The sequence below is a fragment of the Limanda limanda genome, chromosome 14 (genome assembly GCF_963576545.1).
Source record: "Limanda limanda chromosome 14, fLimLim1.1, whole genome shotgun sequence".
Lineage (NCBI taxonomy): Eukaryota > Metazoa > Chordata > Actinopteri > Pleuronectiformes > Pleuronectidae > Limanda > Limanda limanda.
In genome coordinates, this window is record NC_083649.1 from 8,089,600 (window position 1) to 8,108,465 (window position 18,866).

General features: G+C 42.4%; 1 protein-coding gene across 1 annotated transcript; it reads right to left on the minus strand.

Annotated features, from left to right (window-relative positions):
• Positions 1 to 203: 203 nt before the first annotated feature.
• Positions 204 to 10,935, minus strand: LOC133019802 (von Willebrand factor A domain-containing protein 7-like). The gene is made up of 15 exons (XM_061086373.1): positions 10,759 to 10,935; positions 10,379 to 10,651; positions 10,174 to 10,264; positions 9,788 to 9,919; positions 4,707 to 4,893; positions 4,447 to 4,616; positions 3,764 to 3,876; positions 3,543 to 3,659; positions 2,490 to 2,708; positions 2,268 to 2,400; positions 2,021 to 2,170; positions 1,488 to 1,580; positions 1,106 to 1,389; positions 723 to 1,016; positions 204 to 620 (listed from the first exon to the last, which is right to left on the minus strand). The coding sequence occupies exons 1-15, from the start codon at positions 10,933 to 10,935 to the stop codon at positions 204 to 206; spliced, it is 2,850 nt and encodes a 949-aa protein (XP_060942356.1).
• Positions 10,936 to 18,866: the final 7,931 nt, after the last annotated feature.

Consider the following 18,866-nt stretch of genomic DNA (forward strand, 5'->3'; position numbering starts at 1 on the left):
TCAAACTCAAAGCTCCCATGTTATTAAGCTAAACCCATTTAAATCAACACGGGTAGACCAGCTATTAGAAACACCTCTCAGTAGAAAACCGAGATCCTGAGTATATACTGAGAATAAACTGGAAAGTGATTTTCCACTCCCAAAAGCATGTCTTAATATTTGATTCTTGAGTTAATCTGAGTACAGATTTAACTGATCCCGTTTCAGATCGTTAAGCTGAGCCCTAGAATTGTGATGCTGAGGCAAAGAAGAAGAGACTGAACCGCTTGTGCAGAGGCTGCTGTTGTTGGCTGTGCGGTGGTTGTAGTTGGGTTCACGGTTGGTGTCGTTGTCCGGACCGTGTAGGAGCAGGAGCCTACATTACCCACCTGATCCACAACTACTATCTCCACATCAGGTGAACAGCAAGATGCATTATAGGACACCAGCGTTGCATTACCAGCGAGAAGGCTGGTGTTACTGGTCCCGTTGCCTCCTCTGAAGCTGATGGTGTCGATGCCCGTCCCGTTGACCCCATCGGTCACCTCCACTGACAGCTCCCACATCGACGCGCCGCAGTCTGCAGAGCAGTCGGACTGCAGGCTGAGCAGCTGACAGCCTGGCTCCGTGACATCAGTCACCTGCGGAGAGAGAAGAGAAAAGAAGATGAAGTCAGGTGATAATACATCAGCAATTCAAACAGTAAGAACAAGGATGAAGGGTAGAATTATTTTGAGAGTTACCGGGACGAGGACAGTCAAACGCAGAACGACATAGTTGGCGTCCGTGCCTCCTGGAGCATTGGCCTCGATGGTCAGGGTGACGTCGGTGCCAGATGCAGTGCCAGCAGGTGCTGTGATGTTCACCATGCCATTAGCCATGCTTCCATTGGTCAGGGGTAAAGTGGATGGGAACGATAGCGTAAAACCTTGGTCATTGGTAGCTTGGATGGTTAAGCCTCCTCCTGAGCCATTACTCGACACAGAGAAAGGAACAGAAAGAGGTACTCCTGGTTCCAAGACACCTTCTAAATCATCCTTAAAAAACAAACAAAAGGAAAAACATTCAGTAACAGGTGAAACATCAGAACTGCAGTTCAGTTGTTAGCCCGATGTATTTTACGTACAGCAGAAACAGTCACAGCAGAGGCTCGGATGGAGTTGGATGACTGCCTTTGGAATGATGTAGTTGCTTTGGAGGAACGGGTGCTGCTCTCATTGCTCTGGCCCTTCACAAGCACCACAAACTCACCCGATGGAATACTGTCAAACCGAGCTAAGAATTTTCCTTTCCCCAGAGCCTCCACGCTGCCGTTAACCCTCTCTGACGTTAACGATACCACCAGAAACACTTCTGTCACTATTGCAGACACCCCCCCGGTTACAGTCACCCTCAGGCTGGTGTTGGCACCTTCAGGAGAAACAAAATAACAGGAGAAAAAACATTCAAAAATGTAAGAAGTAGATTAAAATAATCTTTTAAGTATCACAAAGATCTGGGTCCTTTACCAGCTCTGGGGCGATTTTCCAGGACTTCAAAACCTCCCAATGGGCCCTCGGACACCTCCAAAAAGTCAGAGAGGAAGTCGAGGGAACTCTCCCCTGCAAAATATAAAGGTTCAGAAAAAGTGAAACATAGCAGCCACATGTAAATCCACCTGTGACTTAATTCACCGTAACGCCACTTCTTGAGGGAAATGGCTGCATGTGCAAAGTGTCATTGCAGTCAGATGACGAGATATTTCCGCCTGAACCAAGCTGGTCGATATTGTCACAGCTTAAACACATGAGTAGTTGATTGTTGATTTTATGGCTCAGTGGTTCGGCAGCACATCTTCCATGTTGAAGATCTTAGGCTCAAAATCTGTTCGGCAAGTTTAGCAAGTTAAGGTTGAGGAACAAAAATAGCACTAAACCTTTTCTAAGTAATAACATGTTCTTTTGGGTTTTGAGAAAATGGTCCAGTCCAGATAAAGGATATGCAACAATGCAATGTTAAGTACTCATTATGTGATTAAGCAACATAATCGCGGAGGCTTCACCTTTGACCTTCAACGTGTAGGGATTTGTTGACACCAATCTTATTTCCCACGGTCCCACTTGTGTTGTCAGCTCCAGAGTCTGGAAGTTTCCCACTGACTGGGATGAACTGATCAAAGGTCCCGTCAGGTCAGTGCTACTCTGAGACACACCTAGAGAAAACAATAAACGAAGCACACTGGTGAACTAGTTAATAAATGGTTAATAAACACGCACTAATCGCTTTAACCAGTAGCAATGACAGATCACCTGAGGGACTGATGAGAGTAAAGGCGATCGAGCGCCCAGTGATGAAGATGGTGAGGTTTTTTACCGACTCGTCCACTGCGAAAGTGAAATTGTTGGGTTTTCCAGGACTCCTGGCCGCTTGCAGAAGGAGGACCTGGAAGATTAATTACAACTGATGACACAATTTAATCTTGATCAATCAGCTTAAAATGGCTCGTGCCAGTGTGAGCGTTTTGTTTGTACCTGAGCAGAGCTGGAGGACTCTGTAACGATGGTGATGGCGGCGAGCAGCTGACTTTTGGTGGTTTGAATAGCCACACCTCCAGAAGCCTGAGCCAGGTCCGTGTACACCTTGGAAGATGCTTTTGTTATTGCTTTGGGTTGTTGTTGTTGTTGATCGTTGGTATTATTGATCGCTCTTCGGCGACGAAGCCCCAGACTGCCAGTTATCATGAAGTTCACCTAAACAGAAAGTAGGTAAATGAGAGACTGAGACAAGATCATGTAAACTTGCAATTAAAAAAATGGAATGTATTATCAGTCTGTGATAAGATAACGCTCATATTTGGCCAATTAAACAACAGTACTATATAACCTGGCAAGTAACACAGCAAAGAAGCCTTTACAAAGCTTTCCTGTTTTAAACGTCATGGAAATGACTAAGTGCTGGTAAGATTGAGTTTTGTGTTTTTGTGTTGGTATCACACCTTTAACGCTTACAGAGCGTGAGGCACACTTGCACAATGGTTGCCAGTGCAGATTAAACAATATGCTTCATTATTATCATAAATATATGAAGTAGCAATATTGCTGGTCAAAGTTGAAGTCAATTCGAAGCCAAGCTTTGGTTTGCCTGTTTCTTTTGCCTCTGAAGCAAACGAGGAGTGAAGGTTTGCCACAGTTACACGATGTGTGTGACCGTGCCTTAATCCTGCTGACAAAGAATAAACCTATAAAACAAGAATTTGTGTATCTTCACCAAACTGCCACAGAGCAAAGCAGGTCATCGTTTCTATGGGCAAGGTTTGCTGTGCTGTGCATTATTAAATTTACAGTAAACAGTTGAACTATACAGTTTGACTTTTTCCCACATTAAACTCAAGGACGAGAACCATAGAATTTTCTTTAGCCTTTCAACACTCATCACGGCCATTTTAGCATACCTCTGTTATTATGTCATTCATTTTATCACAGGCAGTTATTATTTTTATTTTTAAGTAAATTCTCAGATACAAATTTACTGCAATATTAATTTCACCGGCCTGTGGTTTTACTCTGACCAAAGACTATACTCACCACTGATTTGGTTCGTTCTACGAGTGAGATCACTGCACCCAACAGGTGATCGTCTTTAGCAGGTGCATCAGTGAAGACGAAGATATCAGAGCCTGGAGGAGCACCGGTTAAAGCCAGCTGTATGGAGGAGACAAGCAGCACCAATGTAATTTGTTTTAAACCATTATCGATGGATTTTGCGGTGTCAGATCTTGAAGTAGCCTCAAAGATTTCAACAGTACCCGAAGTCCTGAAAGACTCATTTCTGGAGTATCTCCTCCACCAGTTGCAGTAAGTGAATTGATAGCTCTCTTGAAGGCCTCTGGATCTTGTGTCCTCATCAGGGGTCCAAAGTCTGGGTTTCAGGTAGAGACGAGAGGGGAGAAATTATTATATATCTTAGCGAGTAGTTTACGATTTTTGTTACCATTCTCACTTTAAAGCCATATTTATACCACGGACATCACGAACTCTCAGTATAAGAAGCTCAAATGCTGTTATGAACTGCTGCTGTGATTTAGGTTCATCATTCAATAAACATGGTGGAACTTGACCAAACGATAAATCTGATTGGACGTCAGCTAATGTTAGCAGTCGCCACCAGGGGGCAATCATTACATTTAACTTTTGGTGAGCTGTCATGTTATCCATGTTCTTATATAGTCTATAGTTAATATGACCTACAACCCCGATCACGGCAATACAACATTGTTCTGTTGAGAGTATTTGAGCTTCCCGCCCTGAGTGTGACAGCAGAGGAGAATGGCCGCTGTGCGAATATGATCTATCGTCGGAAAATGTCGTACAAGAAGCGACAGATGAAAGTCAACTCATTTCCATTGTGATGGTTTAACAGACAGAAAGAGTAAACTCTCTGTGGGAAAAATGACCCATATACAGGATAATGAAGACTTCAAGGTCCCACCTGGATCATTGAACGGTACGAGAATGTAAGCCGAGGGCTCGTCGTCTGTCCCCACTCTGCTGTTGATTATAGAGCTTGTGACTTCCCTCACTGCCTCAATGTCATCACTCATGCTTCCTGTGGTGTCGATGCAAAAACAAAGAGCTTTCCCTTTGTTGATTCCCATCAGCCTGAGGAACGAGTTTTCAAATAGATGAGATTAACTTTGTGATTCAGATTTTTAAAGTGCATACAGTAACTGTGTCAGATTGGTTTCTTACTGTAGGAATGTGGCGTCACTGGCAGCCCGACGAATATCCTCCAGCAGCTGACGGGTGGCAGCGATGGCCATTTTTGCTGCTTTATCGTGGAGATGTCCGTGTTCAGAAATTCTCCTGTCTTTGTTGATCCCACCTGTAGGATCAATGTAGCTTGTTCCGTCAGATGACCCTCCATGGCTGCATTTTCCTGTTTACCATTAGAAACAGAATAAGAATGACTCGCTCAGCTTGACACTTGCCTCTTCTATCGGTGACAACATTCCTCCGTATTCATGAGCGTTTATATGTAAATGCGTTTCAGTTTTATTACCCTGGCTAAGGTGGTTATATTTTGACCCGTGTCTGTTTGTTGGTTGTTTAATTTTTTTCAAGGACTACACAAAAACTACTGAACTGATTTCTGTTATATACGGTAGTTTAATGTACTTACGCATTAACTGTGGGTTATACGGTAGTTGCGGACGCATGTAAGTGACGTATGTAAGTGACGCATGTTGTGAGACATGGCCATTCAATAAAGCGAGCTTGGCAACTAAGAATCCTCTATCGCATTGCTTTACATGGTAACAGAAGTTAAAACGGAGTCATGCCAAAGTTCGCTCCCCCGACAAACTTTTCCTTTGATAAGCCAGGAGAATGGCCGGAGTGGAAGCAGCGTTTTGTGAGATTCAGAATCACCACCAAGCTGGACAAGGAAGACGGCACAGTGCAGGTGAGCAGCCTGATATACGCCATGGGAAGCGAGGCGGAGAACATCTTCTGTTCGTTTGCATTCACAGAAGATGGACATAGAGATGATTATGTTAGGGTGCTTGGACTGTTCGATGACTACTTTGTGCTGAGAAGGAATGTAATACACAAACGTGCATGTTTCCATCTGCGCTTGCAAAGACCGGGAGAGAAAGCTGAAACTTTTATAAGGGCTTTGTACGAGCTGTCAGAGCATTGTGAATTCGGCGGGGAACAGAGGTGAGAATATCCGCGACCGGATCGTGGATGGAATACTCGACAAAGACGTCTCACGGAAGTTGCAGCTGACGAAGGACCTAACACTAGCGCTGACTATAGAGACAGTCAGGCAGTGAGTGAGGTTACAGAGCAAACGGAGCAGCAGCAGTCACACTTTCTTGGGGCTGTGAGAAAAGCAGGCGGGTCGCCAGAGCAATGGGCCGTGGAGTCACTGGTGGGCTTTACACCAGTTGACTTCAAAATCGACAGAGGAGCCGATGTTAATGTCATCTGGAGGAGACCTACCACTCAATCATCCCTAAAAGACGGCTGGAGCCTGCAGATTTTCTACTGGACAGCCCAGGTGGCAAGCTGCAGTGCATAGAACTGTTCCAGAGCACTGTGACCTAAAAAGGAAAGACTCACCCACTCGCAGCATATGTAATCCGCGGACGTACTGTAAACAACTTACTCAGCAGGCCGTTGTCTGTGAAAATGAATCTGGTGAGGAGAGTGAATGAAACGGTGTGCGACAGAGGACATCCACAGGCATATGGCGAGCATGGGACTTTAAAGACTGAGCCGGTTAGAATACTGCTGAAAGACAACGCTCAGCCATATGCTGAATACACAGCATGACGCGTGCCTCTTCCTTTGCTGCAAGAGGTAAAGGAGGAGCTCCAGAGTCGGGAGGGAAATGGCATCATCGAGAGGGTGACACAGCCCACTGACTGGTGTGCACCCATGGTGCCAGTCTTAAAGAAGAGCTTAGGGAAAGCCCGCATCTGCGTTGATGAAGAGGCTGAATGAGGCAGTGAAAAGAGAACAGTATATCCTGCCTACTACTGATGAGAGTCCAGCAAAGCTGAGTGGGGCCACCGTCGTCTCTTCGCTCGAAGCCGCCAGTGGGTTTTTCCAGATACCGCTTCACCCAGACAGCAGCTCACAACCTTCATTACGCCATTTGGCAGATTCAACTTCAAACGGTTACCGTTTGGAATAACAAGCGCACCGGAAATCTTCCAGAGGAAGATGATGGAGACCCTGCAGGGGCTGGAGGGTGTTGAGGTCTTCATGGACGAATTACTGGGCTATGGGGTCACTGAGGAGGAGCATGATGGTCGCCTGGAGAAGGTAATGCAGCGCATCGAGACAGCTGGTCTGAAGCTCAACTGGAGAAGTGCTCCATCAGGTAGAGTCAGATGCGGTTCCTCGGGCATCTCATCGACCGGTCCGGAATCCGGCCTGACCCCGACAAAGTGGAAGCTATTCGGCAGCTGTCACCACCAGCAGACGTGCAAGAGTTGAGAAGGATACTGGGAATGGCGAATTATCTCGGAAGATACATCCCCGGACTCTCTACCATAGGACAGCCGCTGTACGAGCTCTTGAAGAACAAGAGTACATAGACATGGAGCCACGCAAAACAAACAGCTTTTGAACACATCAAGGAGCTGTTGACAACTGCACCAGTACTTGCTTTCTATGACTTGAACAAGCCCACGGCTGTGTAAGTGGACGCAAGTAGTTATGGATTGGGGGCTGACCTCCTTCAGCTCTACGGGGAGCAGTTGAAACCTGTGGCATATTGCTCCAGACGCCTCACGGAAGCAGTTACACGCTACGCCCAGATAGAGAAGGAAGGCCTGGCTGGCGTGTGGACATGCGAGAAGTTCGACAGAAACCTCAATGGACTGGAAAAGTTCAAGCTAATCAATGATCACAAACCGCTTGTGCCTCTCATTAACAGCCGCAGTCTGGACAACGTACCTATACGAGGCCAACGTCTTCTCATGAGGCTCATGAGATTCAATCAAGTGGCAGAATATGCGCCAGGGAAAACTCTGGTCATCGCGGACACCCTGTCACGCAGCCCACTGGCCGGCACGTGTGCAGAGATAGACACACACAGTGATGTGGCATGCTACGTGGGTAGTGTAGTAGAGGGGATCCCTGCGTCTACAAGCAAGATGGATGAAATCAGAATGGCGACAGCAGCCGATGCCGAACTGCTGTCAGTTGTGAACCTTATTAAGAAAGGATGGCTTGAACACTTAAGCAATGTGCCCATGGAAGCAAGAGAGTACGTCCAAGTGAAGTCAGAGCTATCAGAACACAATGGCCTGGTCCTCAGAGGAAGCAGGATTGTTGTGCCAAGGCAAATGAGAGGTGAGATCCTTCAGAAAATTCACGCAGGGCACCAGGGCCTAGTCAAATGTAGTGAGAGAGCGTGCTCATCTGTGTGGTGGCCTGGACTCTCTACGGAGATAAACAAGCTTGTGACGTCATGTCAGGTGTGCTGTGAACTGAAAAGAACACAACAAAAGGAACCTCTCATCTCCACACCGCTTCCGGAGCGACCCTGGAAGAGAATTGCAATGGACCTGTGTGAGCACAACCACCACAACTACCTGGCAATCTCAGATTATTACTCCAGGTTCCTAGAGATACTGCAGCTGCCCTCAACAACGAGTCCACATGTTATCCAAAGAATGAAACGGTCTTCGCCAGGTTTGGCATTCCAGATGAGGTGGTAAGCGATAATGGACCCCAATTTTCCTGCCCTGCGACCAGGAGATGTTGTATTCTCCAATTGGACCACGAGAAGTCATGGTCTATGCCAGCGGTGATCTCAAGCGAGAGCACCAGCCCGAGATCCTTCGTCTTCAGGACGCAGCAAGGAGCAGAGCTGCGGCGGAACCACCGTCACCGTCAGACTGTTCCTGTCAGTCAGAGTGTGGCTACACCCACAACCCCTCTAAACGGTCAGACTGTGACCAGATCTGGACGGGTGTGCAAGCAAGTCGACAGGCTTGACCTGTAAATAAGTGCAGATCATATGGCTTGGGGGGGGGGGGGGGAGAGAAAAGAAAAGTTGTATTCACATTGATGTGATAATGTTGATTTGTGAAAAAAGAAAGTTGTACAGTTTGTACAGTTGTACATGTTGATAATGTTTATTCGTTGGTTGAGTGGAAAGAGACCAGTGTATGTTGAAATGTCTCAATTTAAGTTAATCTTAATTTATGCTATGTGCTGTCTGAATAGGCATTTTCAGTAAAAGTGTTCCTATGATGTTATTGACATAACACTCAAAAGAGGGGGAGATGTCATATACGGTAGTTTAATGTGCTTGCACATTAACTGTTGGTTATATGGTAGTTGCGAGAAGAACCCAAAGAATGTTTGTGCAGATGCAGATCAATGTGGTTACTACTGCGTGCCGCGTCATATATTTTATGTCTAACTTAAATTAAAAGAACATATAAGCCATTTATTTATGTTGCATATGTATGGACTTATTAACACGTTTATTAATTTACGTATTTTATGTGTCATTTAGCTGTCTAACCATACCTTGTTTCAAGCAACAGAAAATGAGGAGTTCTTTGCATAAATCAAAATTGGGCCATTTTTTAAATTGTTTAATATAGGACAAAAGGATTAATATCCCTTGAACGTTTGAAGATCTTCTGCATAAAGGAAGTTACCAACTACCAGTAGATGTGAGCAGGTGTTAGAGGCCACCAGCGGATGTTAGGGACATAAAATGTAAAATGCTGTGTATTATTAAAAGCCTGGCACTACGGCTGTCTTATATGCGATTGTATGCCTCCATCTATCTACAGACATTTTTCTCCGAGGGTCATATGAGGTCCCAGTGACCATTAACCTTCAACCACTGACAAATGATTTGTTCATCTTTAGGTTTAAGTGACAACTGGTCAAAATTTGAAGAAAGTCCCCAAGAGCAGAGATATCGTGTTTGGAAGAATTGGGCGGATGGACAACCCCAAAACATAATGACCCTGGCCACTGGGTGTCGCCAGAGAGCAGGCATGAAAACCACAGCATCCACAGGTTTATTATTGTTGGATGTCACAAAAAGTCCACATTTCATTAGAACATGATTCAACTAATATATGTTACACATTGTTAAATACGGGCCATATCTGTAAAATGAACCACTTTAGGCTCTGGTCTCATTTTTTTTCGGCCACAAGAAAGTCAGTAGTGCTGCATTATTGCCTGAGGTGACCCACATCCTTCTGCCATCTGGGAATCACAATCATAAAACCAGCATTGGATTTGGATCCTGTCTATGACCCAGTCAGGTACATGAAGACATTTACCATCAGGTTTGGAGAATCCAGGCACAAGTTTAAAATATCCTGTGGTGAGTATCTTCTCCCGCAGGATGTCCTCCAGAATGTTGTTTGTGCAGTCGTTTCCGTTACAGCTGCGACAGGTTGCTCTGCTTTTTGCTGTAGATTGAATGAGATTCGATTCAGTTTGGTTGCTGTTGAACACAATCAACACCAGAGCAGTGAAATGCAGTGGAGCATCAGACCACATTGAGCAAAGACGAGTAAAAGTGCATGTCGACAGAAAGAAATCGGTGTAAAGAATAATATGCATACAGTTTTTAAATATTTGATAAAATTGATTAAATAAAGTCAAAGACAACAACGTGGTGACATTTTCACACACACTCACATTATAGCTTTGATATATTTACCTGCTGTTTTTCCAAGGCTTCCTGGTTTGATCAGCTTGGAGTTTGGATTTGTTTCTCCCATTTCCACCCAGTTGCTGTGACTGTAGAAATCCTTCAGATTTAAAAAGGTAAACCACAGAAGTTATTTCCACCCAGATCCCTCCAAAAATATTTCTTGCAATCGAAGCACATTTTAAGTTCATAAAGTACCTTAAATAGAAAGTACCTGTAAAGAATGCAGCAGTCTTCCCAGAGTTTTCCTCGCCGCTTCAAAGTTCTGGCGCTTATTGTTGGCCTTGACAGCTGATAATCCGCTGGTGATGAGTTTCTTTCCCTTCGTGAATTCCTCGTTGTCGAAGTGATGACGGGCGCTGAAGAGATACCGAAAGTCTATCCAAACATTTTTGTCCTGGATAAACTCGATGGTTTGGCTGAAACTCTTGGAGGATTTTGACGCATCACAGGCACGAGCAACAGACTCAGCAGTGTAAGGGGGTATCTAAACACAGAAACACACACACACACACACACACACACACACACAGTTTTATTGCCCTGTGAATTAATAATTATTATTTGTTTAATTTAGCTTGATTCAACCCTTACAGGTGGTGTGAACTTTTTGCCCGCAGCCTGAACCACAGCACGGCAAACATCCAGCGTGATTTCAAGGATGGCGCTCTCAGTGATCTCCTGATGATTCAGAGAGTCTCCACCATCAATACGGAATGCATGAGCCCCAGTCTGCAGGAGCACGAGACACAGTGCAGCCAACCAACCCATCACTGCAGCACCTGTGTGATAGACACCAGGGAGAGAGTACAAACTGGGTTTCAGGTCAAATTCATTTGTATATTTCCCAAACACAATATGCGCTCTGTGGTACTCCCGAAAGCTGTGCGGCCAGAATGTGTTTGTTTCATTTTTTTTGGTGAACAGCATTTTTCTTTGATTTCTAACATAATAACATAGGCAACTGCCTCGTTATTACATTTTTCAAGTGTTATGAAGAAACTTTTTAAATGTAAGCAGCAATCAGGTGGAACTTTTGGCACGGACTACTATTTAATTAATGTACTTCCTCCTCATAACATCAGAGAATCTACCGTGACAGTCTCATCTTAACTTGAAAAATGATCCACCCATTCTGTTTAGAGCATTACGTTTATTAAAGATAATAATTAAATCACTGGGACAACAACAACCACCAAACCTCCCAAACCAGTTTAAGTCCATTGTTCAGATTATTGACAATACACCACTGTTCACGCACAAACATTCACACCCATTTCACTTCACACACATACACACACACAGTACGTCATGTAGTTCTTCTTCTCAACTTCAGATGTTTCATGCTCCTTATCAAACAGGGAGTCTGCCACAGCGGAGAGACACAGCAGATTAGACTTAGAGGAGGTTTTAATAGCTTTTTTTTCTCACAATATTTCATGAATTGCTTCGTTGTATTGGTTCTGAGACGTCCTCTCACCTGTGAGATCATCAGTCTTAGAATGCTTTGAGGCCGGAACACTATGACCTCTGGTTTCACTTCACTTCACACATATAATGAGCAGACTTCGGCCAAAATCCCCCACAACTCACACCCAGCGTGCACGTCATCATTACGCGACGCCAGGAGGACGACCCAACGAGCCAAGAGGGCAGGACTGCCTTGTGTGCTCCAACCAACGAGGCACTGCCCCGTGTAAGATACAGTAGCTTCCATCTAGTCTTGACCAATCCAAGAAAACCTCTGTCACGCCCAGTATATCGATATATAAGCTATGTGCGCACTGTGTGTAAGCGCCTTTTTTTCCTGTGCAGCTTACTGCGTAGAACTAGAGGCCCATGCATGATTATTTGCTGGACACCGCAATTTCCTGACCTGTGACCTCTGAATAAACCTGCTTAATTTTAACTTGAGAACGACGACTCCTGCCTTTGATTTTCACCCGCAACAAGATTGACTTATTCACAGTGGTGAATTTTACTGAGGGTTTTTTTGGACTCAATTCAACAACTTTACTTAAACATGACTTTGCATATTCACGCAAAGGACACAAAAAATTTAACCAACAAGTACATAAGGATGATGTTATGAGAAAGTAACCTGATGTAACATGATTTTCACACTTTTAACTAGAATATATTTAGCAAAAGTAAGATACGAAAACACACAAATGTTCATAGGGGATCAATCAAAGCAGAGAAAGTGGGGGTGAGTTACAGATATTATTTATATATATATATATATATATATATATATATATATATATATACTATAGCTCTGATTACTTAACACCATCTCTTCTATTTCTTTGATCAGAATTAAATGCTTGAGCTGGTTGAATTACCGGGGGCTACCATTTATATACATACCAGGCTTTAATTATTTGACTGATGGTATTAAGTTCTACAAAGATCTATAATAAACCGATTATGTTCTAATTAATTAGTTAAAGCATAGTATGTACATGAATAGTAGCCTTTGGTATTTGCACCTGCATAAATTTTATTCTGATATCACAAACATCCAAGATTTGGGTAAAACAACATAAGAACGCTAATGCAGTGAAAATAAGAGCTCGGCACATATAATAATATTCTGAAAATCTAGGCTCTGGTTAGTACAAGAAATTGTATTAAAATCAAAAAATGTGACAGATGTCACTTTATATATATATTTGTTTTAACATCACTAATGTTTATTAGATATATGAGTAACTATGATTGTAACCTACCTTATGTCTTGAAGTCGTCTTGGAGACTTTATCTCTCATGGAAACGCTGACATTTATAAGAATTCACATCAGGGGTGGAGTCACTTGTTTGACCGGTTTTCTTTGTCGCACCTTGAGGTTGGATTTTCATCATACTTTCGTTTATGGGAACTTGCATTTCCTCCTTAATTGATTTTTTGTAAATGGACACAACTCAAACTGCTTCTATTGATTTGATTTGACTTATCCTTTATTTCTGCAGGAAGTCTATGGTTTAAATACTGCATGAGCTCTTCAAGCAAAACTAAAATAATTGCTTCATAGAAGACATGCAAAAGTAGTGCAAAGAATATATAGGAAACAAGGCTGTAGATGTAAGGGTAAAGTCTAATGTCAGAACTAATAAAGTCTGTTTTTTTTACTTTAGAGTGTAGATCACTTCAATGTCATCTCACTGATCTGATCGAGCTTCGTCAAAAAATGTATAGATCTGAACTTTTTCAAGAAATGATCAACATGGAAGACACTGAGGCTTATACAGCAACGACTTACACAAACCAACAAGAAGAGATGCGTTGATGGGATCATTTGATTAAAAACAGTTGTTTTGGGTAAAACAACATAAAAACAGTTGTTTTTAATCAATCAATCAATCAATCAAGTTTTATTTGTATAGCCCACATTCACAAATCACAATTCGTCTCATAGGGCTTTAACATTGTGTGACATCCTCTGTCCTTAACCCTCAACAAGAGTAAGGAAAAACTACTAAAAACCCTTTTAACAGGAAAAAATATGTAGAAACCTCAGAGAGCCACATGTGAGGGATCCCTCTCCCAGGACGGACAGAAATGCAATAGATGTCAAGTGTAAGAAAACATCATCAGGATTTTTAGCAGTGCTTCCTGATTTTAAATTGATTTATTCTGTTTATGTCTAGTGTTGTTTCTACCGTCCTTGAATATACCTCTGTGTGAAATGTGCTTTATAAATAAAACTGCCATGAGAACATCATTGTTGGATAAAAGTTAAGTTATCTTACAACATCGTTAAAGTGATCAGAACCGAAGCTGTTTTCCATGGAAAAGTGTGTGACCTCACTCAGCCTCATGAGTGACTGAACTCTGCAACTAAAACATTCAGTATAGAAGTGAGTGCGTGAGTGTGTTTGGCATTCAGTCTTTGGCAGGGAGAACTGTTTTCACAAAAGAAGAAAAATATTTTTGTCTCTGTGTTCAGAGACAACAGATATTTTGACTACAGGCTACGTGTGGAACATGGCTGGTGATGGTATGTGCTTTGTAAATAGTGGCTGTTGCATTGTTTGCAGTTGCTTTTCAAGTTTAACCATTCAGGCCCTATTAAGAAGTTAGTGCAGGAACGTGGTCAAACATGCTCATGCAAAGAGGTCAACTAATTAAGTTCCCCTCCCTTCAAGAATGAACTCAGAACAATAGAATGTACAAGGATCGCCTGACGTTGACTTTTGTTCCTTCAAGTGTCGCAAAGGAAAACAACGTTCAAGTAAAAGTCTCATTTATTCAATCTAATTTAAAAATCCTCTCTGAGTTTATCCCCTTTATACATTTTAATAGAGTTAGAGTAGAACTCAGGCAGTTTCCTGCTGTATCAATAATCCCAAAAATTGATTTCCAGGTAACAAGCGGGGGAAAGAATACAAAAGAAATGACAACAGACAAGGTTCAAGAGAATCATACTAAAGTTAATGGGAAACGAGACTTCAGTGAACCTATCAGGTCAGACCTTCACTCTGGTGCGTGAAGCAACAGTTTATAAACGATCGGGGTCAAAGGTCAGTGAGGAAATCACAGCCGTACGTCCCAGAGAAAAACACTGGATTACTTTCTATAAAGATGGAACCGTTTGTATGGGACTGTCTTTCCTGTTTGCTTCCTTCCCTCTTCCTGCTGAGTCTCGTCCTCCACTCGAGCAGGTAAAGAGAGAGAAAACCGTTGATTCACAGCAGGTGCAAACTGAAGGAAGCGTATTGCATTCACTTGAAAAAAAACAATTTTTAGTTAAAAAAATAATCAGAAAAACAGAGCTTTTTTCACATGCTGTTATTTTGAAAGTGAAGTTCCTGTATAGACGCGGACTTACTGTTATGAATCTGTAACTTCACAAAGGAAAAGTTGTACGTTTTAGCGACCCTCCGAAGAGGCACAAGCTCTTACTGTGTTGTTTCGAATAAACCTGAAAACATCAGTTGAAAGTCTCGACCATCTTTCGGGGGATTTGCTTCAGTTAGATAAAGGATAGTTAAAATTTGTCCATAATTCAAATATTTCGATTGTTATTGTAAGCTATTTTATCTTGTGGCTTTATTATGGAAGGTTGATGTGTTGTTCCTTATAAGCAAGGTGTTGGTTGGGACTTTGTTTTGAAAGGGGTTCTGTCAATAGAGAAGTGTTTAAGTGTGAGGGAAAGTAAACGGGTGTGAGAGTTATTAGGGCTAGGGTTAGTATCCCGATTCAATAACCATCTTTTGTGTCCTCTTCCGGCTGAGGCCTCCTGAGAGTAAGAGAACAAACCGCTAGAATCTAACCCAGGGGTGTCAAACTCATTTTTGTTATGGGGCCACATACTGCCCACTTTTATCTCAAGTGGGCCAGACCAGTAAAATCATAGCATAATAGCCTCAGACCCCCCCCCCGTTTTTTTCACCGCCGCCACCCCTCCCCTCTGCCCTGGATTACTTCGCGTCGGACCATTCTTGGAACACGGACCTAGGAGTCTATCACACGCATTGAAAGTGAAAGGTGAGGGCCGGCGCCCGCCGGCTGAGGTGGGATTCCAGCCCGCTGGGGCTCCGTGCACACCACTGCGTACCCCCTGAACCACTTTGCGTACCCCGTACTCCAGTTTGGGAACCGATGGTCTATGGCAGGGGTCACCAACCTTTTTGAAACTGAGAACTACTTTGAAGGTACTGAGTAGTACTAAGGGCTACTTGTTTGATACAAACTTCCTGAATAACAAAGTTGCAAAGATCACATTTTAATAATAATAATAATATATGTAAAGAGAATGTCTGATAACATCAATTTAAGTTATTTCTCGCAATAATCATTAACAACGATTTCCACAACAATAATGGTAGGAAACAGATATATTAAAACAGGCCTTATTTTTTTGTTAAGCTGTTTCAACTTTGCTTAAATTCAACCTTATTGAAGTACTTTTGGTGCTATTTATCACTACATTCCTCCATCAATCTGTACTTTTTCAAAAATAGAGAAACAATAAATTAAATTAGAATCACTTTGTTACAAAGATGATGAAGTTCAACCAAAAATAACACATGCATGTGACTGGGGTGTAATGTTTCTAAGTGTCTTCTTAATTTGTTGGGTCTCATACTGTCAGCTGCCAGAGTTTTCAGACCTAAAATATACACTAGTCTCTCCTCATCCCCCCCTTCATCCACTGTGAACCCAAGAGCAAGACAGGCTTCATCATACGTTATTTACAACTTGGTTGGCGATTTTGACTTTTTTTATTATTTAAAATTTAAAAAAAAAAAAAAAAATTTTTTTAATTTCGAGCAAGCCTTGCATCCAGCGGGCCGAGCTGGACCCCCTGGCGGGCCGTATCCGGCCCGCGGGCCGTATGTTTGACACCCCTGATCTAACCGTTTTAAGCGAAGATATACGTCACTTTCAAAATAAAAGCATGTAAAAAAAGCTCTGTTTTTCTGAATAATAAAAAAAAAGTTCTGTTTTTTATGAGATAATTATCTCAGAAATTCCGAGACAGTTATCTCAGACAAAACAGAATGTTTTTGATTTTTTTATGAGAACTTATCTCAGAATTTCCGAGATACTTATCTCAGAAAAACAGAAACAATTTTTTTCAAGTGAATGCAATACACTTCCGTAGTGTGGCTCTGTGCTGAAATTATTAGTAAATGCATTGATAGACAGAAAAAAAATATCCAACACTTTCAGTTTAATCATTTTTAGTAATTTGATTTCTCAACTAGGTTCATTCACCAAATCGTCAAGTTACAATTTATACGATGTTTGTGCAGACTCATGTTAGTGAGGACTCTTGTGAGGTCAGAGGGAGTTTTACATCTCCACAATCTGCTAGAATTCAGTGTTAAAAGTCAATTCAGGTTAAAGCAAAGATGGATCATGATTTCATTTTTATGGTTTCAGCTCCAACAATATTCTTGTGGTTATATATTTTTTAAATATTGTTATTTTTTTATGTTTTGTGTTATTGCACCTCTCAGTAGGATCTGTTTTTTTAGCACTTCTATTTTATTCTGTGAGGCTCTACAGAAAGAGAGTGAATTCCTTCTCTTTTGCAGGCAGTGACCTACATTCACAGCCGCCACCCGTCCTCCGATCTGGTGGCGGTGAGTGAGGGTTCAGGTTCAGGGATCCTTCTCTCCTACCTGGGGGAATGTGGATCCAGCACAAACCTGACTGCAGCTGCTGCCCTCTCACCCGTGCTCCTGGGCCAGCTGTGGTTCCAAACGTCCATGCCTGCCATTTATCGCTGGGGTGCGCTGTTCCACCGGAAACTGCAGCTGAGGAGTTGAGAGAAGTTCACCTGAAAAGTGTGAAGTGCATAACACTGATATGAATATAATCATGATCATAACTTTTACTTCTCACATGGCTCCGGTGGAAGATACGCAAACTCCTTCAGAGGAGTCGTGGATGTGGACCGGGCCCTCAGCCCTTCTTCCCTGAGAAACTTTGAAGAAGCTCTTTTCTGCTCTATGGCCCAACGTCCAGAGAATCCTCCGGTAAACTCTTTTAACAACTCTGGACTGAGGACACGGGTCTTGATCAACACTAGCTCCGATCAGCAGTGATGCATTGGAGACATGTTGAGGTCCCCACATCAACAGAGAAGTGAAGAAGCTAATTGAACCATCACAGGAATGGAGGGTGGGCCCAATGCTGTGTCTTGTCATGTCTCCACAGGGGTTCTTCTAAGCCTTGTTGCAGTGACCATACTCATCAGCAAGCCACTGGACTGTGGACTCTCCCATGAACACCATACGAAACCTGCAGGGTTGTGCGTATGTTTAAAGTGTCTGGATAGAGAAGTACTTATTGTGTTTTTATGTTTTATGTTCATTGTATGCACCTATATACAAAAGAAAATTCCAGGTAGGTGTAAACCTACTTGGCAATAAATACATTCTGATTCTTCTTTCTTCTGTATGAGTCAGTGATGCTCATACTTCCTCCACTAGATGGCGCTCTTATGGTTTTGTACAACTCAGGAAGGAATCAATTTGGTTCTCTGCTGCCCCCATGTGAAACAACACAAAATTTCACGTTTTTATTTCCCCTTTCTTTAATTCTTATCTCACATTTTGGTGAAAGCCACCAAATAGGATGTTTAATTTACCACCTTGCTTCATCACTAAGATTAAAGCTGTAGACAAGTCCCCCACCCCCCCTTAATTTTTTAACCAGCGTATCATGCCACTGAAAGCTTGAAAGTATGGGCAATGAATATTTTCAATTAATTTTGTGATCCATGTTGTGGTTTTATATTCAATTTATCATGATATTTTTTTTTATTTGTGAAATAAACAAGTCTCAGACGTAGATAACATTTTCATTTAATCAACGGTAACAATCACAGCTTTAATATCAGTAATGCCCACATCATGAATGATGTATATATATATATATATATATGTCTTCATCATACCACATAGTGCAAACCCATTAAGGTTTTTTAAATTAATTTCATAATGACATCAGCAGCCTGTAGTCGCCTACTTGTAGCAAACAAAGCTTCAAACTCAAAGCTCCCAGGTTATTAAGCAAACCCGTTTAAATCAACACAGGTAGACCAGCTATTAGAAACACCTCTCAGTAGAAAACCGAGATCCTGATTATATACTGAGAATAAACTGGCAAGTGATTTTCAAACCCCCAAAAGCACTTTTTAATATTTGATTCTTGATCCTGGATGTACAGATTTAACTGATCCCGT